Raw genomic sequence first — 27,985 nt, 5'->3', positions numbered from 1 at the left:
CTTATTGACCACTTTTTGTTGCCGATTAATTGTGGCTGAAACTGTTTTGAAATTAAATTAATAAAATTGAATTGAATGAGGTGCGAGCACAAGCCGCATGTTCAAAGCTAAAGTTAAGGTGACCTTAGGTAGCAAATATTGTAGAGGTGGTACTCAGTGCCAAACGTTTTGGTGGGTATATTTTATGGTTTCTTTTGTCATTCACGTATTGTTTTTACCAGTGCGTACTTGTGATATTTGGAAAAGGTGCGTAATTTGGAAATCTAATGTTGACAGATAGGGAAATTGGTGCAGCGTTGGCACGCAGGAGCAGTTGTTTACGTTGGTTTAGCCCCGCCCCTAGCTCGCAGCACGCACGCCACTCAACGCTCAAGACAAGCGCAGGCGACTTTACGTTCCTTAAACGGAAACAAGACATAAGAGATCCAGACCAGTCTGGTCGCCGTCCAAACGGATCCCAGCCGGTCTCCTCGTGCTACCGCGACACTTCACCCCATTTTGGTTCGAACCAGACTTTACGGTAAGTGGCCCAACGGCTTAGCTCCTTCAGCCCAAGGGAATGGAACTAACCTATTTAGCTAGCCAACGTAAGATGACTAATGGTGACGTGGTCTCATACTAACTATGTATGTTAATATAAACACGTATGTACATATATTTGTGTGTGTCTGTGCGTGTGAGCGCGCATGTTTTAGACTATGAAACGGCTCCCATAGTAACGGTTGCTACGCAGCAGCTGCCTGTCCTTAGCTAACATTTAGCATGCACCCTCGTCAATAAGGCTCAGCTCATCTGCTGATGTTTATTATGACTGATACACACGCAGGCAACTTCAATAGGCACACAGTGGTCCAATAATTCTGCCTTGGCAAAGAAAACAAGCGCCGTTGTTTTTCAATATGTGTATTATTACCGTTGTGTAGTGCATTTCAATGTGATGATAGGTGTGCATTGTGCATGTGATGACTTCATTTACAGTGGGGACAGCAAGCATTTGTTGCCCTGCTGATTTTGTAAGTTTGACCCCCTTACAAAGACATGAACAGGCCAGGATTTTAATTGTTGGTTTCTTGTAAAAGAGAATATTCTTATTTAAAATTGTGAAAAAATAACAATAAATGAAAGTTGTTAATTAATTAATATGTGAGGGAAAAAAGTATTTGACGTCGGATCAAAAATGTGGCTTAGTACTGGTCAGTGGCGGTTCTGGCTTGAATGATGCCCTGGGCGGACTGAAGCTGTGCCGCCGCCCCCGCCCCCAGCACGACACAGTTATCAAATTGTCACTACTAGTGTTTCTTTACAAAGACAAATAAGCCTACAAAATATATATTAATAAATAAGCAAAAAAAATGTAATACATAAAAAATAGAATGGAAAGTAATTTTTTTGCAGTGCACAAATCCTTCAAGTACAACCCCTCCCAGCCCTCCACCTCAATACACATTCCCACAACTGTTGTAAATGAATGTTTTTTTGCAGAACTGCAGAAAGGTGCTCCAAAATATTTCACAAGCTCCCCCTAAATACTATTTGACTTGCATCCACATTTGCACAATTAAAACTCTGTCAAGAGAACAAATGCAGCAGTTAGTCTATAGCCACCAAGTAACTTTAGCTTATTTTGAACCCGTTTCTCCTCTTCTTCTTTCCTCTTCTTTCTAGATTGTGCCTTTGATGGCTTTGACTTTCTTTTTTCCATGTTTTCTTAACACAAATTAGCAGCACTTTTATTGTCTCCCATTGTCCCCCAACTAGCAGTCAAGGCAAAAACGGACTCATATCGACTAACAATTCCCTCCTCTTCATTTCACATTTTCCGAGTGAAATAACATGCTTGAGACTCTTGCGCTCTGTTATAATTGATATAATATTAACAATTAAATACTGTTAAGTCTGGTGTATAAGTCGCTACTTTTTTCTCAACTTTGAACACTGCGGCTTATACACCAGTGCAGCTAATATGTGGCTAAAAACTACATTTACATACTGTAACTACATACAAAACAAAACATAAAATGCAGTGTTGCTCTCTTGGAGATGAATAAAGTATCTATTCATCTCAATTTCATGAGTGACCTTACGCAAACCTTATGCAATCTACGTAGCATCACAGGCGTACAGGTCATATCCGCTGATGTTCTTCCTCTTCTTGTTTGTGGCGGGTCACAACCAACGTTTAGGTGCATACCGCCACCTACTGTACCGGAATGTAGATGCGTTGTGCAAATTTGCAGGAAGAAATGGATATGATGCCACTTTCAAGTTAAGGCAATGGGTTGGAGGATAAGCGACAAAGAAGATGGTTGGATGGCAATGGATTTGGCTGTCAAGACAAGGAAACATAGTTGCTTCGCGTAGGACTACTGCCATTGGAAGGAAACAAGGAAACAGCTCACCGAAAGAGAGAGAGAGCTGACATTTAAACGGAATTAGGGGGCTGTTCAATTCTGACACGGATTCACCAAGCGTTGGATTGTTCACACATTAATAGGGAATGTGAGCTGGGATTAGACCGTCGTGAGACAGGTTAGTTTCACCCTATTGATGATGTGTTCTGTTGTATGAAAAGTAAAAAAAATCTTTCTGTGCACTAAATATCTCATTGTACATTTTACATGTTTCTATATTTCTGAGGTGTAACGTTTGAGTGTAGTTCCTGTGTGATAAGTTCAATGTTGTTTGTAAGATGACATTGTGAGTCAGACTGTTATATTGAGTAATGACCTCCTGCAATTTCCAATGGGTTGACAAGCTCGTCGTGAGTTTATTCACAGCTCATGATTGGCTCCTGTCAAAGAGTTGATTGGTAATCACGGACTCGTGCGCGTCATAATATGCCACTTTATGGCGTGGATATGTGCGGCTTGTACACCGGTGCAGCCAAACAGTTTCTTTTAGTTGGTAACCAGGGTTGCACACCTCGCAGGAGGCATTTTGGTCCACTCTTGAAAGATACTCTCCAACTCTGAAAGGCTTTGAGGCTGTCGCTCGGCAACTCCAAGTTTCAGCTTCCTCCACAAATTTTCTATGGGGTTAAGTTCCAGAAACTGGTGAAGCCACTCTAGTATGTTGATGTGCTTCTTCTGGTGCTGTTGGGCTGATAGTCAGCATTTACCTGCTACAAAAAAGTTCAAGTTGAGTTGATGCCAGTGTCTCATGTGACCACATCACATTGTCCAAAGCCTTGTCTGAAACATTCATGTTCATTGTCAAAATTCAGACGGGTCTGTGCATGTCTTTTTGAGCAGGGGCACCTTACAGGCACTGCAGCATTGCAATCCATTACAGCAGTGTGTTACTAATGCTTTTCTTGGTGACAGTGCTCCCAATTTCCTTGAGATCATTAACCAGCTCTTCCCTTGTAATCCTGGGTGGTTACCTCACCTTTGTGCATCTATGACATCATCAGTGGTTGACTCTGTAGTTTTTTGCTAACTAACACAGTTACGCCGCGAGTCTGCAGCACTTTGATAAAGAAGTTGTTAAATACTGTTGAATCCCACAAGAACTCATAGTAAAACACGAAAATGATGCCACTGCCTCATCTTTGTCAACAATCAAGTTTTCAGTCAAGGTAAAAGTGAAGTTAAGTGTTCATTTATCCCTTTCATTCGTCATCTATATGCATTTAAAATAGTTTTCTACATGTAGAACTGTTGACAAGTGTTTTGTGTCAACATTTTTGGGTGTCTGAAACGGATTAATTGGATTTGCATTATTTTTTATGGCAAAAATGTACTCTTAGACCTTTTAGAACAGATTAATGACGCCAGCCAAAGTTCCACAACTTCCATTTATGAATTATTGCGGCAGTAGCGGTCCCTTTCTCACAAAGCTTCTAGTTGATGGTCTTGTAGCCCATTCCAGTCTTGTCAGGTCTACAATCTTGTCCCCGAGGACCTTTGACAGCTCTTTGGTCTTTCCTATCGTGGAAGAGAGGTTTGAATGGAAGAGCCTGTTTCTGTGGTAGGTGTCTTGTATCCACATAACGAGTTGAGATTTCTTTTACATTCTGTCTCTCTCTATTAAAGTAAACCTATCGTAAAAGTTCTGGATTGATCATCTTTGTAAGGGGGTAAACTTACAAAATCAGCAGGGGCTCAAATACTAGAGATTGCAACCTGTATGCCACACTAAAACATACACTCACATATACTTAATGCCTCGCATAACCTACCGGTATATATCGCCGTCAAATACACATGTACTGTAAGTCGTTCCTCACTTGGGAAATACAGTGTACAGTATTTGTGTCATGTACAGTATATTAGCTTTGATATGTGTTTCAAATGTTAATTTTGTTTTTTTAATTCGGTGTTAAGAGAAATAAACACAACTGCAGACTGCAACATTATAGGGATGTCCCGATCCGATCTTCAGGATCGGAATCGGCTGCCGATCCGCTGTATTTCTTCCACCATCTTCCACCACAGGATCAGGCGGAAAAAAATTTAAATTTAAATTTAAAAAAATTTAAAAATCGGATCGGATTGGAAGCCAAAAAATGTAAATCGGGACATCCCTTTGATGTTATCTGTGTTTCTCCTCGTTAAGAGCATCGAATCAGCCTATTGTTAGATATAACCACAGCAGATGGCTGAGAATGTTCACGTGCTCTCATCACATTGCAGCTTTGTTTTGCCTTTTGGTTCGCAGCCAGTTACCCTGCAGGAAGCACACACACACTGTTAGCCTCAATTGGCTAGAATGACAATACACCATTACTGCCTGATGACAATGTTGTATGTTTAACATTTTAAGATGTTAAACTGACTGGATTGTCTGATTTAAGGACATACAGTATCTGACACAAGTGAGTCCAACCCTCACAAATGCCAAAACTCTGCAAGTTTGTCGTCCACCGTGTTTTTGACGCATTCCTTTCAGAAAACACTGTTTTATAAAACGTGTTATCTTTGGCTGATTGGCTACACTGTTTAAACCTCTAGAGATGACTGCGATACATAACAGGACACTAGTCAATTTCACAGTTTTTATTTGCCGTTGAATGTGTCATTCAAAAATCCTGACAGATGAATATGTGCAATATTGTCAGTCGTCAGCTGTCGAGCCAAGTGGTCACATGATGGAAGAACTTCACGACGTCCAGCTGACTGAGATCAAACCGCTCCTGACTGGACAGGTGAGGGAACAACATGCCGTTTCATTCTCATAAAAAAAAATCGAAACGTGCTAATACCACTCTAGTCCTCCAAATAAAGGAATTATTCTCCTGAAATAAATCTAACCATGTCTTTCTCTGCTGTCAGAATGGAGGAAACCTGCAGGACTTTGACTGTCAGGTGAGTTGTTTGTTGTTGTGTAGCTTGTACCATGTGAGAGTGCACCCTCCAACGTGACACAATGTGGGTGAAATCCAATTTAGGCGCAGCAATGTCGCCGTGAGGCTTTAGCAGCTCCTGTCAATATTGTAGCTGCTGTAAAACAAATCGTGTGTGATGGAGTGTGGCGTTAAATCCACACATGGCACAGCTTGGCAGAACATGGCAGCAGCACACAAATAGCTGCTGGCTCTGCTGTGTGGGAGTCGCCTCCAAAAAAGACTTGTGTGGTGTCGACAAGCTCCCAGAGGACGAGACGGTGGAATTCACATGAATAACGACCTCTATCATCATCCTCATTGAGCGTCACTGAACACACAACCTCCCCGCAAACACACACGGCAGTGATTTACTGTAACATAAGACAGACAACTGGGCTAGCAGCCAATGAGAGTTCATCCTCTTCTTCCAGGTCCAAACATGTGACCGTTTTTTTCCAGCAGGCACCTGAAAGACCAAAGTGGTGGACCTTTTATTCTTTAGACTTTTCTGAAACATTGCCTCTGGCCTCATTCTGCAGACCTGATCGACATATCGTGTTCTTTAGGAGGCAGTGTTGTCACTCGTTCACCTGTATTTTTTTTCAAATTAGGAAACTATTTTTCACATAGAAAATAATGTACATAGAAATAATCTGTTCCAGGGTCAAACAGTGGCCATCATAAAAGCTTTAATAACTCTACAGGCTGGTTTTAAGTCACAGTTTTTTGCGCTATTTTACACTACTGTGGTTTCCCATTTTTGGAGGCACCGTTAAAAAAACCCACACAATTATAAATTAGCTATTAAAAAATCTGCTTCATAGATTAAGATTCAAGATTCCAGAGTTTTATTGTTATATGCACAGTAAAACAGGTAGTTATACTATGCAATGAAATTCTTATTCTGTTCAGATTGATGAGTTTCGAGTATTTAAGAGCGTATAAATGTGTGTTTGTCTGTGCCAGGTGAAGATAATGGGATGTGTGAGGCGTCATCTCATTACTGAGATTACCACACAATTTGCGCATCCACCTGCAAGGAGTTCAAGATGGGTGTTTTCCTTGCCAGCCTCTTAAAAGTTGTGGCAAAAATCAATGCAGAATGTAAAATGTTAAGAGATCCTACAAAAAACTCGTATAATCAATTCACACTTCTGTCTACAAAAAGTGTGTTTATATATTTTGTATATTGTAGCTATGGGTTTATGTTTACTCAACTGTAGAGAATGCAAAGCGTTTTGTTAGGGCTACGGCATTAATTATGAACATCTGATACTAGCTTGTCACTGCTCTCAGCCATGTTTTTTGTTTCCTTTTGACTGGAATGCTTTAAAGTCATTCATTCACAGCTTCCAAGTGGAATATTTCCGACTGTAAAAGCACATTCATGTTTATATTTGTTGTTGTCCAGGAGTACGACGTGGAGACGACTCACTGTGCGTTGCACGTGACCATGAGAGGGGTTGCTAAGGGCAACCGACCTACCATCCTCACCTACCATGACATTGGACTCAACCGTGAGTTAATACACACATGAGTACATATTGTATTATGTAATGAAATTATATATATATATATATATATATATATAATGTGTAATGTTTGTGTGTTTGTAGACAAGTCTTGTTTTAACAGCCTGTTTAACTACGAGGACATGCAGGAAGTGACTCAGCACTTCTCGGTTTTGCACGTTGACGCTCCAGGACAACAGGAGAATGCTCCCACTTTCCCTACCGGGTAACGTGCATGAGATTTGTATAAAAGGTTGTCATAACACAACTGTCAAAGGACAATACTATAGAAAGTAAATATGGATCTACATGTACTTTATGGCAAAAATTAGCTATAATTCCTGCCATGACGGTGTTACGCTTGATGTTAGTTTAGTTCATCTGCACAAATGATGGAGAGCATCCAGCTAAAATGCTCAGACTGAGATGCCTAAAAGATGCAGACTCCGCCACCTACAACAGGTGCTTAAAGTCAACACTGTTTGTTTAACCGTTGTTTACTATCTGTTACAATAACAAATTTTGCTGGATGATAATTGTCCTACAAATGATTGGCGTTAAACGATATTGTCAACATTATTTCGAGACCATTAATTTTATTAATGTAATGATAATATATGGCATAATAATGCAAGTACACTGTGTTAAAAGCAATAAACTTTCATTTCTCAAGAGTATTTAGTAGGGACGCCCCGATTCGATCTTCAGGATTAGGATCGACTTCCGATCCGCTGTATTTTGAAGATCGGATAATATCGGCTTCCGCCACAAGATCGGGCTAATCCAGTTGCTGTATCACATTCGTAACTCTGGGCCACACTCTAATATGGTAGGTGCGGTAATGCGCCTCAAAGCTGGTTGCCACTCGACTCCTGCCATCAGCAAGAAGAAGAAAACACAACACAACCATGCAGATATGTCCGCGGTGTACCGTGGTGAAGTTAGTTTCACGATGGACTTTGGATATTAGGCTCCGTAGCTACAGCGGTAGTTCCCCCTCACTGTGCCCGGACTGCTGTGTCATTGTGCGGGGAGCTCGCACACGGTGGCGGAGTTACCTACGTGGTGGCCGTGGCCAACCTTGGTCACTCTCCGGCCACCGCACTGGCCATCTAGACATTTCAGGTATCAACTTATTGCCACCCCATCGTGAGTAATAGTATCACCTTGGCCACCCCAATGAAAAATTTCTGGCTCCGCTACTGCCCGCACGGGAAGTGCTGCTCTAACCGCTGGTTGTTCATACTAGGAACTGTAATAAATTAATATTGCGCTGAAGAGAGTTTGTAAAAAAAAAAAAATCATATATTCAAAATCACACCACAAATTGCTCTATAACCATGTCGAGTGATTAGTCCTACCCTAAAAGTGTTTTGCACGCCCATTTTTTCCAATTTTATTTTTATTGGATGGACTTTTATTGGATCCTTTATTGGATTAGGGACCTGACTCATAGAGGTTTGTTATAAAAGCGAAACAATATTGTTGGTCATGCATAACAAAACAGTAAATGCAGCAATACGTTGAAAAACTATTTTCATTAGCATATTTAATTCCACAAATTAATGTTTGTAACAAAAGCTTATTATTTTAAAAAAGGATTGGTATTGAATCGCAAGACTGTAAAAAAAAAAAGGGGCGGATCGGAGGCCAAAAAATGTGGATCGCTAGTATTTAGTAATGTAAATGGAATGAAAAAAATTGCACTTAAATAAAAAACACAATCACAATATTTCTGATTTTGTGTCTCTTTTGTTTTTGTCTGAATAGAGACAAAAAAACAGAGAAATAACCCGTAAAATACGGGCGCATAAGTTCACATTGTGTGTCAATGCAGACGTCAGCTCATTTGCATATACATACTTGACGCACTTTTAGCAACGTTGTGTCTGGAATACGCTGTTTACGTTTCATGAAGTGTAACATTTTGTCAGAGTATAAAGTACATGCTTTGGATGCAGAAAAATGTGTTTGGTGCACAATGAGGTGTTATACTTCGGGAATCATGGCAGTTGAAACAGTTCCACTGTTTTGTATTATTTATTTAATTGTCTTTGTCACAAACTTTTTCATATCACAAAATTACGACGCGCAAATGGGCTGAAATTGGCATCAGATTGTGTTTTTTCCACAGCAGGCATGAAGAAATTATTCTACACTGTTTCCCCTGTTTATTCAATATGTTTGCAGTATATTTTCACATGGCTGTGGCTTCAAATCACTGTAGTCTGTGCGTCATGACCCTCGAAGTAACTGCACTGTTGCTGGTACCCCTTGCAGGAGAATCGCTCATTTGCGTTTGCCTGGTTGTTATTCCTCACGACACTCACTTGCAGCACTTTGTGTGTGCACTTGCTAGTGCCTGGCCAGTGCCCCGCCTCTCCCCCACTGGGACAAAGGGACTGAATGACTGACAGGAGGGTTCGCTCACTCTGTTCATTCCGCTATAGAACCAACGCATCAAGATGTTGAGACAGATTACAAGTACCGTATTGGGCGCTGTTTCAAAAGTACCATTTTGGTATCTGATAATATGTAAACCAGGGGTCACCAACGTGGTGCCCGCGGGCACCAGGTTGCCCCCCACGACCACATGAGGCGCCCGCAAGCCTGCTTTTCATTCAGGTTTTCAGTTAATAATGTGAGAACACTAGAAAGAAAAGTATTCTGAAACATAAGATGTGAGTTGTGGATACCAGCATTTTGGGAATGTATTGGTAAAACAAGCATATTTGATTTGTTTGGGTTGAAATAAGGTATGAAAATCATTTCTACAAAAATGAGTAGCTTGTGGCCATTTTCATTTTCTAAAAGTAGCTCACACAAGAAAAAACGTTGGTGACCCCTGATGTAAACAATATCCAAACCCTACTGTTCACTGAATGAGTCAACACCCATTTGTTGAAATAGATGGCAACACAAGTGAGTAGCAAGATACTGTAATTGTGTCTTGCCAACAGTCAAGCACAAGTGCTGCTGGCACTGTGGAGCTGTGGTTCATTGAGGAAAAGAATTCCAATTCCAACTTAGTCAAAAGACCGTTGTTGGCTGGCAGAGGTCCCACTCCATTGCATCCCAATGACATTTGACAGCACAAACAAGCTAAACCCTTCTTGTCAGGACATGCCTTCTCCTTTAGAGAATAAATACTTTGAATCCCGCACCAACTCCTCAGACTAGAGCTGTCCTACTCAGATTAGTGTTTGTCCCATCTAGTCATTGAGCATGACCTGATAAAGCCTGCTCGGATGAGAGGTGAAACGTCTTCTAAGACAGCCTGAACAGTTCAGTTGCGATCAATTCAAGGCACGTTTATAGAGCAAAATTCGTACACAAGGTAATTCTAAATGCTTTACAGAAAAGAAGGGTGAAATCACTTCATAAAATCATTCCATAAAACATCAAATCATTCTAAAATTATTACATAAAATTCCATAAATCACTCCATAAAACTAAACATTTTAAAATTGAAGAGTGCAGATAAAATACTTTCAGTTGTCATAGTTGTCACTGTTGAATAGCAGCGTTTTTAGCCTGGATTTGAACATTGCCAAAGTTGAGTATTGTCACACATCTTCTGGAAGACTGTTCCAGATTTTGGCAGCATAAAACTGAAACGCAGCCTCACCGTGAGGATTAATTCCAACTCAGAATTGTAATACTGGGCCGCATAGCAGTTTTCCAACATGATGACAAATGCCTTCCTGAGGAAGGTGAAGGTGATGGAGTGGCGAGGTACTGTATGTCTCCTTCACACTTGAACCCAATTGAGCACCTATGAGTAGGGATGTTCCCATCAGGGTTATGAGCTATACCAATACCGATCACATGGATTAACTGTATGTTTTTCAATTTATTTATGATGAGTGCTATTGGCCAAGGCTGCCATTTGACAGTGTGATATCCATATTCAATGTGTATCCATATTCTTGCTGAAATGTGAGGGCTACAGTAACTTTTGTCAGCTACTGTATGTACAATGCATGTTTGTCAGATACTGCACAATATGTACAATATGTATGTGTGTGTGTGTTTAGGTACCAGTATCCAACGATGGACGAGCTGGCTACGATGCTGCCGTCAGTCCTCACACAGCTGCAGTAAGTCTGCTAGTTCAAATACTGTATGTTCATGTAGTTATTCCATCACATATTAAACTCTGTGATTAGGATAAAGAGCGTGATTGGTATTGGAGTTGGAGCTGGAGCCTACATTCTCACCAAACTCGCTGTGAGTAAATCCACTCTACTACATTACTTGACTGTATGCTATTACATTACATGATTGCATGCTATTACATGACCTCACATGGATGGACGAAAGTATTGAGAGAGGTCCTGCTTGCCTTTATAGGCCTTGCTTTCGTACTGGGAACAAAAAATGGCTTTCTCCAAAGTACTACCACGAAGTTGGAAGCCAAAAATTGTCCAAAATAAAAAAAAACAAAATAAAAAACTTAAGTGGTGTCATCCAACGCCTGATCAATTTGGTAATAGTTTGGTCCATGTGATAGCTTTTGGACCTTCCTCTGAATACTGAAGGAACATAATATTTGGGTTGCATCAGTCCATGATGATGACTGTGATGATGGTGTTGTGTTACAGTTGAATGAGCCCAGTCTGGTGGAGGGTTTAGTTCTGATCAATATTGATCCCTGTGCCAAGGGCTGGATGGACTGGGCCGCATCCAAGGTCTCACACACACACGCACACACGTCAACATTATAATAGGCCTAGTACAGTGGAACCTCGGTGTTTGTACGTCCCGGTTTTGGTAGGAATTGTTTTTTGTTGAAAATGCTGGTAAAGATACGTATGTCTCGATTTTCATTCCCTATCACGGTTATTGTATAACCAAAAAGTGCGCCTAACAAACTAGCTCAGTGCCCAAACAAAACATCCACGCATTGGTGACGCATTCTCTGTTAAGAATGGATAGTGGTTCTTTTAGTGTTGGGACACTGTAGAAAAACCAGTGGTCTCCAACGTTTTTTCTTGTGAGAGCTACTTTTACAAAATGAAAATGGCTTACTTATTTTTGTAACATTTATTTTTATAGCTTATTTGAACACAAACAAACTGAATATGCTTGTTTTACCAGAACATTAACAAAATACTGCTAACTCACATTTTGTTTTTCACAATGCATTTCTTTCTTGTATTCTCACATTATTAACTGAAAACCTGAATGAAAAACAGGCTTGCGGGCGCATGAAAAGCAGGCTTGCTGGCGTATCGTTTGGCCGTGGGGGGCTACCTGGTGCCCTCAGGCACCACGTTGGTGACCTCTGCTATAGACAGATTCCAACCAGGGAATCCTGTAATCATCTTCATTATGTGTGTGTGTGTGTTTTGTTTGTTCATAGAACGCACAAAGAACAGTGAACTCTTATCTGTCTCCATCCTTCCTCCTAATAAGCACAGTGTACCAATGGCTGGTGAGGTGTTCAAGCGCACTGAGTATTTATTTTGGTTTGTCACAAGATCTTGATGAGATTCAAATGTGACAATATTTTTTGTTTAGGGAAAACCTGTCTCACAAGAACAGGGCGGCCAGAAGCAAATCAGATTGTGAGCTGTGGCATCGCCACTAACTGGTCTAAAGTACACGTATTATGGAAGTGGCAGTGTGCGAGGTAGAATTGGAACCGCACATTTAGGTTTTTGCATACACTATAATAAACCTTACAATCCTACCTACCTCGGTGTTCCCAGCGTCACTCGTAGCAGTTTTTTTCCATCAGAGTTGAACAGCTGCCGCTGTGTTAATGTCCAAGCAGAAGCTGAAGTAATTCTACATTTGATCAAAGTTACTTATTTGTCAGATCAAAACATGCTGCATAAGACTTCTATCAAAACATGTCATAGGAGATTTGTCTGTGTAGGCTCTCAGTCGTACAGGAGTTGTCCATCGAGGAAAAGGCTTCTTGAGACGTCATCTGTACTTCTGTGAAGAAGGTGTCGGACGTTTCGCTCCTCATCCGAAGAGCTTCGTCAGCGAACTAATAAGTGCTGGTAGCTTAGGCCTTAAATACAGTAAGAGTTGGCGGAATTGGTGTGCCAACACCCTCCTCCTATTGGTTCGTTACACTAAGCCTGGGCGGAGTAGTGGTATAATCCTATCCTGTTATTAGCACCTCAGATAAAAGGGAAGTGTCGCTCCCTGAATTGGGTATGAACGACTCTGATACTGGCTTGTTAGCATCTATTGTTCTGGCTCGGCCCTGCCTTCACCATGTATCTATGGCCTTCCAAAAATCCACAAGGAAGGGTTTCCCCTCAGACCCATTGTCTGTAGCATTGACTCTACCACGTACAATGTAGCGAAATATGTAAAAACAGTCTTATCCCCATTGGTAGGCAACACTGATCATCATATAGAGAACACAAAAGGGTTTGTGGCGAGCATCAAAGACCTCAGATTGGAGCCAGAGGAAACTTTGGTGTCTTATGATGTGACTTCACTTTTCACATCTGTCCCCACCTCAGCAGCAGTCTCGGTGGTGAGGAAGAGACTGCTCGAGGACTCAACTCTGCATCGGAGAACAAAACTTAGTGCTGACCACATCTGCCAATTACTGGAAATTTGCCTTAACACCACATATTTTCAGTTTAGAGGGAAATTTTACAGACAAATTCATGGTTGTGCTATGGGCTCACCAGTCTCACCCATAGTGGCGAATCTGTACATGGAAGAGATGGAGAAACAGGCTCTCACATCCTTCTCAGGGACAAAATCAAGGCACTGGTTTAGATACGTGGATGACACCTTTGTCATACTCAAAAAACAAGAAATTCAGTCTTTCACAGATCACATCAATGCGGCGGACACCAATATCAAATTTACTCGCGAGGACACTAAAGAAAACCAACTAGCCTTCTTAGACTGCAAGGTAATTATAGGAAAGGACAGACAGCTACTTACAGAGGTCTTTAGAAAGGCCACACACACTGACCAATACCTGCTTTTTGAATCAAACCATCCACTACAACATAAACTAGGGGTTATTAGGACCCTCCAACATAGAGCGGAACAAATACCAACTAGTGCTGAGGGAAAGAAAAAGGAAACACAACATGTCCAGAGAGCGCTCTCAACCTGTGGGTACCCACGGTGGGCTTTTAACAAATGTCAAAAGAAGAGAGTAGGGAAAGAAACCCAAAAGCCCACAGAAGCAAAAAGGAGAGGAGTGGTAGTCCCTTATGTAGCGGGGGTCTCCGAAAAACTCCAGAGGATCTTATGGCAACACAAAATTCCTACCTATTTCAAACCAGTAAATACCCTGAGACAAAAATTAGTGCATCCTAAAGACAAGGCTCCAAACCAGAAACAGAGCAATGTGGTCTATTCCATCCACTGTAAAGATGAGGAATGCAAAGAGCACTACATTGGGGAAACTAAGCAAATGCTCCAAAAAAGGCTTTATCAACATCGCAGGGACAATGCTAGTGGTCCTCAATCGGCAGTACATCTACACCTGAAAGCTACCAATCACTCTTTTCAGGACAGCGAGGTAAAGATTTTGGCCAAAGAAAACAGATGGTTTAAAAGAGGAGTAAAGGAAGCTATTTTTGTCAAACACAGAACCCATGATTGAATCGGAATGGTGGTTTGAGGTTTAATTTGGAGCCTGTGTTCAGCAGGTTACTGAGACCAAAACCCACAGCTCTTAGTCTTGCAAATGAGGTGAAGGCAGGGCCGAGCCAGAACAATAGATGCTAGCAAGCCAGTATCAGAGTCGTTCATACCCAATTCAGGGAGCGACACTTCCCTTTTATCGGAGGTGCTAATAACAGGATAGGATTATACCACTACTCCGCCCAGGCTTAGTGTAACGAACCAATAGGAGGAGGATGTTGGCACACCAATTCCGCCCACTCTTACTGTATTTAAGGCCTAAGCTACCAGCACTTATTAGTTCGCTGACGAAGCTCTTCGGATGAGGAGCGAAACGTCCGACACCTTCTTCACAGAAGTACAGATGACGTCTCAAGAAGCCTTTTCCTCGACGATCATAGGAGATTGTAATTCGGACCTACTTCCTGCTTCCGCAGGCTAATCATGGGAACTGTAGTCTTTTTAGCGTGAACATAAACTAATCTACTGCAGTCTACAAAGTATTTTACATGTGTCTTTACATAACAACAAGAAGAAAACATATCAACATAAATGATTAGTAGTAGCAGCTACAACTGTTGTCATTATTTTAACTTTTATCATTTTTAGGTTATCTCAATTTGTGGAAAAAAGTTCAACAGCTAAAAGCATCATGCCTAGGTAATTCATGCAAAGTTATAAAGCATTTAAAAAATGTACCTTCATTGTTTTGTGACTTAGTTAAATTAAAAAGTCTATTTGTCCAGTTCTATAGCTTGTCAATGTATTTTTCCTAAAAGCTTTTTTACAGTATATTAAATACAGCTGCAAAAAAGTGACCAGAACTTTGATAAAAATGATGAGAAAGACTCTTGAATTCAATAAAAAAGTCATAGAAAAGAACAACGATAGCGTTGATGGGATTGTTCAATAGATTGTAATGTAAAGGTAGGAACCTTTTAACACAGGTTGCAGGGGTTATTTGTTACGATGCGGCGTGTGTGTCTGGACCCCAGATGCAGAGGTGAGAGGTTGTGGAGGTTGTAGGAGTCTTTAATGGACAAAAACGTGAACAAAAGGCAATGGCGAACAGTTGCACCATGTGAAACAAAAGAGGTAGGTAGCTGCTGGAGGCAAAATGCAAACAGACGAGACGAATCTAGGTGCGTCCAGCAGCTCCGCATCCAGCCAGGAGTGGGGGATCTGAGGAAAAAGAAAACAAGGAGAAGGCAGGAAACAGAACGAGGAGATGAGCATGTAACAGTAACTGGAAGTGACAGGCTTGAGGAGAGAGACGTGGAACGCCGGGTGGATCGGGAGGGAGTCTGAGAGGCGAAGCACAACAGAGGAGGGATTAATGATACGTTCAAAGGTGTATGGGCCAATGTACATGGGCTGTAACTTTTTGGACTCCGTGTGGAGAGGCAGGTCTCGGGAGGACAGCCAGACCCTTTGTCCAGGCTTATAATCCAGAGCCACCATGCGATGCCGGTTGGCCAGGCGTTGGTTCCACTCCGACATTCGTGCCAAAGCTGCCCTGGCATTGCGCCACGCCAGGTGAGCACGGCGTAGGTGGGAAGACACAGAGGGAGCTGCTGACTCCGATTCCAACGAGGGGAAGGCCGGAGGCTGATACCCATAGGCCCCGTGGAATGGGGAGAGGCCGGTGGCAGAGCTTACCAGGGTGTTACGGGCGTACTCTCTCTAGGGTAGGTGGAGGGCCCAAGAGGCAGGTTGCTGATGGCTCACTCATCAGATGGCAGCCTCCAAGTCCTGGTTGCCTCGCTCCTTCTGGCCATTAGTCTGAGGGTGGTAACCGGACGACAAGCTGGGCGACACCCTGAGCTCCTTGCAGAAAGCCTTCCACACAGCAGAGGAGACCACATCGAGGGGGATGCCATGGAGCAGGAACACGTGACGCACAAGCCGGTCCGCAGTCTCAAGGGCAGTTTGGAGAAGCGTCCATCATCGCCAGGATGACCGTGTTGCCACAGGACAGTGGAAGGCCTGTAACAAAGTCCAGAGCCACATGAGACCATCGACGCTTGCGTCCGTCGATGGCTTTTATCCTCCTCTCGGGCGGCAAGGCACTTATCAGTACGGACAGCCAAAGAGATGAGGTCATCGAGGTGCGAAGGGGACTCCGAAGGAATCATGTGATCCTTGATGGTGTCCGATAGTCCGGAGAAGAACGCATCCAGAAGTGCTCAGGGGTTCCAGTCGCTCTGGGCTGCAAGAGCATGGAACTCTATAACGTAGTCGGATACGCTGCGCCGTCCTTGGCGGAGACGTAACATGGCGCATGCAAAGCCTCGCGGCCCGGGGGCGTCCGTTGAAAAACTTGTTCCAGAGTCTGGGAGAAGGCGGCATTGGAGGAGCAGATGGAGGATTGGCGCCCCCATTCGGCTGTAGCCCAGGCAGCCACTCATCCAGACAGGTGAGAGATGACGAACGCCACCCGGGCCCGTTCAGAGTGGAAGGCCTCAGCTTGTAGCTCAAAATGCAGTTCACACTGTGTTAGTAAGGAGAGCAGGTCACCAGTGTCGCCCGAAAAACGCTCTTGAAAAAGGCCTTGAGAGCAAGGGGCAAACAGAGGATGAGCCGGGATGTTCGAGGAGTGACGGAGTTGCGTCGGTGGCTGGAAGAGGTGTGGAGGCGGCGCTGAGCTGAGCAGCCGACAGGAGGGTGTAGATCTGCGCCTTGAGGGCTTTCAACCGAGAGTCCTGTCTCTGGGCCATGTTGGTCACGCAGGCGCCCAGCGCGCCGACCTGCTCTTCCTGCTGACCCAGGCGATGCGCGAGACTGTGGAGTGCTCGTTTAAGGGGGTTGGTCTCCGCTGGGTCCATAATCCTTGGTCACATAATTCTTCTACAATGCGGCGTGTGTGTCTGGACCCCAGATGCAGAGGCAAGAGGTTGTGGAGGTCGTAGGAGTCTTTAATGGACAAAAATGTGAACGAAAGGCAATGGCGAAAAGTTGCACCATGTGAAACAAAAGAGGTAGGTAGCTGCTGAAGGCAAAATGCAAACAGACGAGATGAAGCTCTAGGGTTTGTGTAGTAGGCTCAATAATCCGACGTCTCACAGCTGGCAGTACTCGGCATAAATAGGTCAGTGGTAATGGGAGTCAGGTGCGTCCAGCAGCTCCACCTCCAGCCAGGAGTGGGGTATCTGAGGTAAAGGAAAACAAGGAGAAGGCAGGAAACAGAACGAGGACATGAGCATGTAACAGAAATGGTTTAACAAAGATAAAAAGAGATAGTGATCCAGGCCAATGTGTATAATAATGATGGTACCTGCTGCTGAAGTTTACAATAAAGTTTAAGTGATCTACTCTTTATAGTTACATTTGACTAGACTAGAGGACTAGAATGAAACAGCGTCTGTGTGGCTCTACCGTTCCCTCCCCCTCATCATCGTGTTCACCAACAACAGTCTTCAATAAAGGTAAAAGTGATGTTAAATGCTCATTTGTCCATTTCATTGGTCATTTATGTGTATTTTGCATTGTAAAACTATAATTATTCTGTGTAAAATGTTTTGTGTTCATATTTTTGGGTGTCTGGAATGGATTAATTGGATTTACATTATTTCTTATGGAAAAGATTGATTCGGTTTTTGTACATTTTGTTTTTTGTTGGACCTTTTGGAACAGGTTAATGATGAAAACCGAGGTTCCACTGTACTACTATTCTTAGTTTAGTCTTGTGAGCCTCATTGCATTTTCCTGAAATTGGCTGACAGGATGTAATATTCCCCTCATCTGGCATGCACGTGTCTACTCTGCATTATAAATGTCTTGCAGCTGAGTGGCTGGACCAGCAACCTGGTGGACATCATCATGGGACACCACTTCAGCACTGTGAGGACACGTATATACACACACACACGCAGATGAAGATGTACTTGTAGCTAGAGATGTGTCAGATGCCTCACTAAGCTGTTTCATTGTGTGTAGGATGAGTTGACAGAGAACAAGGAGATCATCCAGACGTACAGGCTACACATTTCTCAGGACATTCCCCTGGACAATCTGGCCCTGTTTTATACCAGCTATGATAGGTGTGTGTGTGTGTGTGTGTGTGTCTGTGTGGTTGTGTGTATGCGCGTGTGCGAGAAACTCCTTTTTGTTGGGACACTGGGAAGTAAAACTTTATCTTTTAGTCGGACAGAGTTGCAGATGGAGCGTCCAGCAGCTGGTTTGAATGACAACACTGCCAATACGCTCAGGTAACCACAGTTTAGATTTTTTCTACTGTTTATTCTTGACACTGTCGTATCTAAACTCAAACGCCTCTCAAGTCTTACAAGTCTGAATAAAACCAAATGTTTTGGGTAAAATACGCTGCCAAAGTTTGAGAGTGCCTCACGAGAGTGCAGTTTAGCCAGCATCAGAGTTACATTTTCCTTTTTTTGCGCCGCTTCTTCCACAGAGAAGAAGAAGAATACAGACAGAAAGTTACGTGAAGTAAGCAGACTCACATTCAAGTCAGTAAGACACCAGCGTCACCATACGCTCACTTGTTTGTCAAGTCAAGATGTATAACGTGTGTATTGTATAATGTGGCTTAAAGTGTTGCCTGTAGACTTACTAAAGCTTTTATGATGGTCACAGTTTGACCCTGGAACAGAATAATTACATTTCAAGTGTCAAACATTGTTTCCAAATCTGAACAAATACAAGGGCAACCAGCGTCGTGAAATGTATCATATTTGACTTGAGAGGTTCCGCTGTATTTTCTGATGTGTGCGTGTTAGGTGTCCTGCCTTGCTGGTGGTTGGAGATACATCGCCTGCTGTCGACGCTGTGGTGAGCATCTTTCCTCTTTCTATGATCTCAAATCAATTTGTAGCATCATATTGTATTGTGTGTGTGTGTGTGTGTGTGTGCGTGCATTTACAGGTGGAGTGTAATTCCAGAATGAACCCCACCAAGACCACCCTGCTCAAGGTATTAATTCCTCCAGTCAGCTGTTTGACTCAATGCCTTCTTGACATGAGCATTCATCTTTTCAGGGTTGGGTTTTTACAAAGCACAGTGCAAACGTTAAACATTTGGGCAAAATTAGGAACTCCACAACCATCAGGGGTGTTTGGACTTTTGAGGTTCCGCATCTATTTTGCTTCCATGCAGTGTAATTCTCTGTCTGTCCTCTAGATGGCAGACTGTGGAGGGCTTCCACAAGTGGTGCAGGTCAGCCTCTCCTATGACTTATTTCCTCCTTATCGGCCAATTAGTGTCCATTGCCTGCTCAATGCTTTTTAGGGGCACTTTCAATTGTGTATTTTTTCTTTTTTCTTTTTGCTTAGCCAGGAAAACTGGCAGAGGCCTTCAAATATTTTGTGCAGGGTATGGGCTACAGTGAGTATCAACCTTTTTTTTTTCTAACGTCTTGTTGGTCTTCTTCTTCTTCCTTTCTGAAACATTGACAGTTCATGTGTGTGTAATGGGCGAAACAAAGTGTGTGTGCATGTGTGTGTGTCCCTTGTTGTAACAACTGTATCGTATGGTTTCTCCCCTCTTCTCTGCGTTCTACTGTTGGTTTGTTTCTAGTCCCTCATCTTGTATTAAACCACCTGAGCAGCCAATCAGGTATCAGGATTTCTTCAACACCCTTCCACTTCTCATCTGTCCATGTGTGTCTGTCTGCATGGTGTTTGTTTTTGCCAGCATTTAACAACACATCTTGCACATCGACTTTCCAGCTTATCTGTGACCACACCCATTTCCACCAAGCACACCATTAGGCTTCATTTTGGTAAGCAGTGGTAGAAGGATACCAAAACAACTGATCTGTAGCGTGCCACTTTTTAACATCCTGCCTTTGCACTCAAGTGTTTAAACAGCCATCAGCAACTATATTTACTGTATATGCTGAGCCAGGCGGCTTACATTGGTGCTGTTAGGAATGGAATATTTTCCCTCTGCTATCAACAAGCCTTCAACATGACTTGGATGAGACGAGGATGAGAGTGAGGTTTAGGGTGGTGAGTGTAACGGATGCCAGCTGTGCAAGTGTATGTTAGTAAACCTCACTATCCAGCCTTTTAGCTCGACGCTCATTCTGAAGGGCTTAGGTTTGAGCCCACGGCAGGGCTGGCTGAACCAGGTGGGCTACACTTGCAAAAATATAAACATTTTAAATGTGGCTAAAAGGACCTAACTGGGTTTAAATTAGCTGGGTTAGAAGACCTCACTCATCTACAGCCTGAATTTCCAGCAGACAGTAAATTTGGGTACATTTTGATATGGATGCTATATACAAGGTACCATATGGTAAAATGCTGCGTTCATGTCGTCTTGCATCATGAAGTCGACTACTAACACAGGAGTGACCATAATGGTATTCAGCGTGAACAGGGACATACATTACCATCATCATCATTCAGTGTCAACAATTGATTTAAGAACAAACATCGCTATTAAAACTCATGTCTGTCTGTCGTCCTCTAGTGCCCACGGCCGGTATGACCCGCTTGGTCCGTTCCAGGACTCACTCGGCCTCAAGCGTCGGCTCAAGCGATGGTGTCCGGAGCCGCGTTTCCACCAACGCTCCCCCGGAGGGCGCCCCGACCGCCAGCCCCTAACCCCCACAACCCCCCATCCCCTTCCCTCTTCCCGCCGGCGATGCACGCCGCGGAGATGACGGCGGAGGACGGCTTCCTCTCACTCTCCTCCTGAGCGCAGCTCCACAGTTTAGCCTCTGTCATCGTTAGAATCCTTCTCATCATAGCTGAGCAAGTTCTCCCAATGAGGTAGCAACGGATGCGGCCATCTTGGTGCGCTAAGGAAGCTGTTATTGGTGTGTTGCACTCACTTCCTCCCTCCCTCCAGCCCTGCGGTTGCCGTGGTGATGCTGTAGATGGCGTTCATATGAGGTGTTGTATTTATGATTGAGTGGTCTGCAGCTTGTTTTAGTGGCTCAGACCCTGTTGATGTTGCTTAATATTGCTAGAATCTTTCTGTTTTAGTTGTAGCTGCTTGCTCCAAATGCTCTTTTGCTACCATCCATCCATCCATCGATTTTCTATGCCACTTATCCTCTCTTTTGCAACCAATTATGTTGAATTTATGGAAATATTTCATCAACGATCCTGAGCCGTCCACAGTGTAGTGAGCCTCACTTATGTTCTTGAATAAGCTTATTTTCTGTTGAAAAGGTGTCAGTGTCAGGTGATGCTAGCATGGCTGTAAGGCGTGTTATTGTTTGTTTTCCCTTCATTTGAAGTGTTCTCTATTGAGACAGCCGGGCCTGTCGACAGCATGCTGCTTGTGGAGTTTTGGCATGAAAAGTGTCCAGTGTTTGCAGTCTCGTGAGTGACTTAGTTCAGCTGTCCACCATCGTAACAAGCAGGGTTAACAGCTCAGAACTTCAAATTGTACAAGTGATGCAGTTGGCTTTTGAGTTTTTTAGTTGCTCTATATGCCACCGCGATGGGTTTGAAATAAAACAGCCTACCTGTGATTGAAGTGCAGACTTTCAGCTTTAATGTAAGAGCTTTGGCTAAAATCTACCATTAAGTTACAGCCATGCAATGTAGAATAGCTCAGAAGCGGCCAAAATGGCTGTAATATCTGAATAGTAATTGTCCCTTCAGTCACACAGTTGACTGTTGTATTCCAAATCTATTGTGGTGGTGTATAAAGACATAAACGTTCTGCACCTAATTGTATGACATTTGGCCCTACTGTGAAGTTTGTTGATATTATAAGACCGGTGTCCAAAGTGTGGCCCCAGGGTCAGTTTGACTTTTATTTTTTTTTTTTTAAATTGGCCCTCACCATATTGTAAAATGAAATGAATTCATTAGGTAAGCGATCTGGGTCAGTCTTCTGAAAGAGGTACCAGAGAGGGTGCCATCACAGGGCATGACACACAGACGACACTGATTTGAAGCTAGAACCAAATAAAAATATGTTGCAAACACATTGACTAAACAGGGGAAACAGTGTTTTATATTTTCTGCGGGTCTGTTGTGTATAAAACATGATTTGATGTCAGTTGCAGCCCATTTGCGCCCCGCCATTTTGTGGCATGCAAAACTTAACGCTTCAGCTGCTCTGATGTATAACACCTCATTGTGCACCAAACGCATTTTGCTTTATCCAACATGTACTTTGACCAAACTCCGACAAAAAGCAAGTGTAACCCGCGTAGTCCGCACACAATGTATTTAAAACTGAATCGAGGAGGACTTCATGCAAATGAGCCGTGACACACGATGTGAACTTCAGAGTATTTGCGTGTTATTTCTTGGTTTGTTTCGTCAAAAATCAGACACTGATTCAAAATCAGAAATATGTCATGGTGTCCGTGTTACATGTTACATTCAAGATCTATTTTTTCTAATCAATACACTTCAGGGAACTGTTTTTTTACATCATGCTGGGGCATTTTTGACACTTTAAGGTAAGATTAAAGCTGTGATGGTAATGCTGTCTGGTTTAGGAGTAGGAGTAGGAGTAGGAAGGAGCAAAGCTTATTTAATCCTACCCCCCATCCGTTTTGCATCAATTGTAATACATTTGTCTACTTCCTGTATTCCAAATGCCCTCTTTGCTGGTTTAAATACATAGGAAAGTGATAGGCAATGTAATAATGTGCTAAAATAGTAGTCAAAATGTTTGTCACCATCACTACAGTACTTCATATGATTATCATAGGAAATAATATGTATAAAATAGACAGAACATAGTTGGATACTGGGTGAGTACTGACAATGAAGTCCTAAGAATGAAGAGTTAGTCGTGAGTGTTGTACTGTATTGTTTCGACATAGTATTGTATGTACACAGGACACAGGACTCTTCTTCCTGGTACTTTGCAAACATCAACTGCTCGTATTGTTTCTTAAAATCACTCATGTTAGTGCATTGTTTCAGTTCCTTAGCTGTTTGAAAATCAACTAGATCAGCAAATTTTAATATTTGTGATTTTAGAAATACAGGACTTGTATGTTCTCTATATGCAGCATTATGGATGATCCTAACTGATCTTTTTTGCAGTACCTTTAGTCAGTGAAGTGTATAGTGTATATTTTATAATTATTTTCCTAAGTCTCCACACAGTAAGTTAGATATGGTAATACCAGAGAGCTATAGAGTGTATGGAGTGATTTTTGATCAAGGACGAATTTTGCTTCATTCAATATTGATGTATTTCTCACCACTTTATGTTGTATACTTTTAATTTGAGATTCCCAGCTCATCTTTTCATCTAAAATGTCCCCCAGAAATGTTTTTTCGTTATCCCTTTCAATGTCCACTCCATCAATTTGTGTTTGTGCATAAGTATCCTTTCTGCCATTATCTTAGTTTGACTTCGGTTCAGGGATAATCTGCTTCTTAGTGTAGTCATTTCATGTGTGACTTTTTTTATTAGCTCTTGTGTACTTTCTCCAAAAAAGGCAGTAGTATTGTCTGCAAATAGTACTAGCTTTAGGTCTTTCGTAACTTTAGAGATATCATTTATGTATAGCTTGAACAGTTTTGGTCCCAGTATTGACCCCTGGGGTATGCCACACGATATATTAAAGCATGCTGAAGTATATTCTCCTAGCTTCACGTATTGCTTCCTGGTAGCTAGATATTTTTTAAACAAATTCAGCATAAACCCTCTGATTCCATACCTTTCTAATTCTGTAGTTAGAATGTTGTGATTAATTGTATTGAAAGCTTTTGTCAAATTCATAAATACTGCAGCTGCGCTCTTTGTGCGGTCTATAGCGTTGGTCATTTCCTCAGTAATTTCGATCAGTTTCATGGAAGATGAAATGTTAGCTCTGTATCCGTATTGGCTGTCTGCGTGTAATTTATTCTTATTAATAAATTTGTCCAACATGTTGCTGAATAAGTTTTCAATAATTTTGGAAAATTGTGGTAATAATGAAACTGGCTCACAGTTTTGTAAATTGATGTTGAAAATTGGAAATACTTTAGCTGTTTTCATTATTTTGGAAATTCCCCAGTCTGAAATGATAAGTCACTGATGCACATCAGTGGTTCTGCCAGCTGGTTGATTACCATTTTTATTGTTTCCGTATCGATTCCATTACAATCAGTTGATGTTTTCGTTTTACATCAGTGAGGAACATTGAGTTAGTGGTCCTGTCTACAGTTTCATTCAGTTCCTCCACTGACCAGAATTTTGGAATCTTTTCCTCCATCTTTGGTCCAATATTTACAAAGTAGTTATTGAACTGTTCAACTACCTCCTTCATATCATCATAATTGGCATTTCCAACCGTGATATAAAGAGCGTAGTCGAATTTCTTAGTACCATTCCTAATAATACTGTTTAGAATGCACCAAGTTGCTTTCATATTACTTTTATTTTTGTCTCGTAATAGACTATAATATTTTTTTCTGCTTCTTTAGTTTGTTGAATGATAAATCTCTGGTATAATGTTGTTTTGTTCTTCTTTTCTTACTCTTTTGCTTATTGGACATTCTCTCAAGCGACAGTGCTTATCATATAGCTCCATATAAGTATTGAGAAAGTGTTCATATGCTTCATCCACATACATCATTTCCATCGTACGCCCTCGCCCATCTTTGTTTTTCCAGACCTTTCTTAGAAGCGTTGACACTGTCCTCTGTGCTTAAGCTTTGGAAAATTCTTTTGTCTTTCATTTCCCTATTTTTATAGTTTTGGTTGTAAACACGGGAGGATGGTCACTGATGTCACTAATTAGCAGACCACTAGTTGTGTTGTTATCAAAATCATAAGTGAATATATTATCAATTAGCGTGGCACAGTGGTCTGTTATTCTACTTGGTCTGGTGATTTTAGGATATAGACTCAAACTATACATTGTATCTAGAAAGTCATCTGTTATCTTGTTTGGATTCAGAAGATCAATATTGAAGTCCCCACATAGGAAGATGTTTTTTTTTTCCCTGATGTCTGTGAAGATTGCTTTGATCCAGTCCTATAGAAACAACTTAATAGCTTTTTTCTTTACAGATTTTGATCGTTAATCATTCAATAATGTTATCGATAGCACATGACATGCATGACATGTTTTGTAGTTCAGATATTTGTACACGTACACATCCACTCCTCCTCCACTGTTCCTGGTAATGCAGATCGTTTCACAACCTTCCAGCTCCACGTCCGTACCCTCGTCAGCATTAATCCAAGTTTCTGAGATTGCAGTTACTTTGACGGGTTCCTTGATCTGATGCAAATATTGTCTGATGATGTTATAATTTGCATACATGCTTCTGCTGTTTATGTGGATAATAGACAACTTATGGCCAATATGAATATTATTAGTGTATTCTTCTTACGTGTAGTAACAGCAGCAGTTTTTGATATGGCAAAAAAAAAAATAGTGTTCGGATCTTCTTCTTTTTCCAAATCCAGTTGCTTGTGTTCTGGAAAGCAAAAGGTTTCCAATTGTCGAGCTTCTCGTCCTAAACCCAATGCTTGTTGTTGATCAGTCCCTTGTGGCATGCTGATGATGATCATGAATGTGATCCTTCCCTCTGCGTCGTTCCTGTTTGTGAGTTGTGTTCCTTTTCCATGTTGTCTTCTTGATGTGGTCTTAATATTGGTCCAGACTCTGGCCTCTGGTCCTCCATTGAACTTGATGTAAATTATGCAGTTGGCACTCTAAGTGCCTTGGATCTTTCCCTGCTTCTTCAAGTCACGTGTTTTCTTGGCAATTCCAACATTGCGTTTTGTCAGGTGCTCATTCGTAGACGTTTGTTCCTTTCAGCGTGATTGTCAACTTGTGGGTCGTAGGGTCTTTGCCAAAAAAAAAAACCCCAACGTAATGACCTGATGTTCGGCAATGCACCTTGCACAGGTGCTATTCACTTGCAACGCCACCACGAGGTGCGTGCTCATGTTTATGGCCGACTTGTTCAAGCTTGACCGGTAGAGGAAGGACATCGAGTGTGGACTTAATGCTCCATCCGACCAACACACAGCTAGATATCTGATGAAGAGCGCGGCATAAAGCGAAGGTTCATGTGTTGCACGGTGGAATTCTGCTCACAGTGAGACTACCAGGTACTGGGAAGCATTTCATGTCCAATTCCATCGATTGACCTGAGGGCTGGTTTAAAGAAGAAATGGTCCTCCTACTATTATTAATTTTACCTATTGAGTGCTGAAGCAGAGCAACTAGATTCGCTTGATTTTCTTGAAGATCTTTCACCTCTCATCCAGGTCCATGCTCTGATCACATTTCCCTGAACGTGCTGAAAACCTTTAGACACTTTTTTTTCAAATAATTTATGAATTTGAGGATAAAAACTCATTGCTCCTGAAATGAGCATGAAACTTGTTTTGTTCTTTTATTTTGCACCACCTCAAATTCAAATTGAACCTTAATGTCCATCCATCCATTTTCTATGCCACTTATTCTTACTAGGGTTCTGGGTATGCTGGAGCCTATCCCAGCTGACTTTGGGCAAGAGGCGGGGTACACCCTTGACTGGTCGCCAGCCAATCACAGGGCACATATAGGCAAACAACCATTCACACTCACATTCATACCTATGGACAATTTAGAGTCACCAATTAACCTAACATGCATGTTTTTGGAATGTGGGAGGAAACCGAAGTCCCTGGAGAAAAAACCCACGCATGCACGGGAAGAACATGCGAACTCCACATAGAGATGCCCTACGGAGATTCGAACTCACTCCTGACTGTGTGGCCAACATGCTAACCAATAGGCCACCGTGCAACCCCTGAACTTTGTCATTTCATTAAAGGGATTGTTGACAACTGGCTCAAAATCACAGCAGCAGCGCTTAGCAAATGCTCCTGCGCATGCGTTACCTGGGCTGCAGCTGACACACACGGGGCAGGAAGAGGGCGGGATATAATGCTTGAAAAACGTTCAGATATTTGTGCCCTCTAGGCAGCTGCATAATTGTTGCAAACAGTTATTTTAATCTTCAAATACATACATTTAATTAATCAGATAAATAAGATATTTGAGAAGTCTGCATTAAAAAAATTCAGCAGTTTGGGTGGCTGCTTGAAGGGTGATGGTGGGTCCCGCAGCCAAACCAGCTGAGAACCACTGGTTTAAAGCATTTATAGTAATCTAGATGATATATATTATAGCGATACCTTATTTTAATATGTAAATTGGTTAGAAAATAACTTTCAATTTTGGTTGCTATGTCACGCTTGTGGTACCCTTTTCAGGAGACTGACCCTTATTATTCGATATTATACTAATTTGCGTTGTCCCTTGTAAGACAAAGCTAAGATGTTGATTTTGTTCCGAGTTTAGCATTCATGGACAGATTGTACAAAATGGCTCTCACATCCTTGCATTTTTTGTATGGGACCCTGGTATAAAGACTGGACACCCGTATGTATTATGGCGTGATGCTGCCCTCTAGTGGAGCATCGAAGAAGCCTCCACTATCTCTTGGCACAACTTAAGTTTATTGGACTGAGACTTTCACTCTTCTCTCCTGATGTATAAACAAAACCTGTTTTACAACATTTAAGATTTGTACTTGCTGAATGTTCCTCCACTTGAATGGAATCTTTGTACTGAAATAAAAGCTTGTTATGTAAA

General features: G+C 42.0%; 1 protein-coding gene across 2 annotated transcripts; it reads left to right on the top strand.

Annotated features, from left to right (window-relative positions):
• The first annotated feature begins 334 nt into the window (after positions 1–334).
• LOC129193303 (protein NDRG3-like) lies at positions 335–27,985 on the top strand. Of its 2 annotated transcripts, XM_054797794.1 has the most exons (17): positions 335–520; positions 5,060–5,146; positions 5,274–5,306; positions 6,738–6,843; positions 6,943–7,063; positions 10,875–10,937; positions 11,007–11,067; positions 11,442–11,528; positions 18,238–18,294; positions 18,391–18,494; positions 18,597–18,662; positions 19,191–19,242; positions 19,336–19,383; positions 19,591–19,626; positions 19,743–19,794; positions 19,987–20,025; positions 20,887–27,985. In XM_054797794.1, the coding sequence occupies exons 2-17, from the start codon at positions 5,087–5,089 to the stop codon at positions 21,018–21,020; spliced, it is 1,119 nt and encodes a 372-aa protein (XP_054653769.1). In that variant the 5' UTR covers positions 335–520; positions 5,060–5,086; the 3' UTR covers positions 21,021–27,985. The 2 variants fall into 2 exon arrangements, with proteins under 2 accessions (XP_054653769.1, XP_054653770.1); XM_054797795.1 differs by lacking the exon at positions 19,987–20,025 and having other exon boundaries at positions 336–520.

The sequence above is a fragment of the Dunckerocampus dactyliophorus genome, chromosome 1 (assembly GCF_027744805.1).
Source record: "Dunckerocampus dactyliophorus isolate RoL2022-P2 chromosome 1, RoL_Ddac_1.1, whole genome shotgun sequence".
Taxonomy (NCBI): Eukaryota; Metazoa; Chordata; class Actinopteri; order Syngnathiformes; family Syngnathidae; genus Dunckerocampus; species Dunckerocampus dactyliophorus.
The sequence above is the reverse complement of the archived record's forward strand: the minus strand, read 5'-3'. Positions and strand labels throughout refer to the sequence as shown.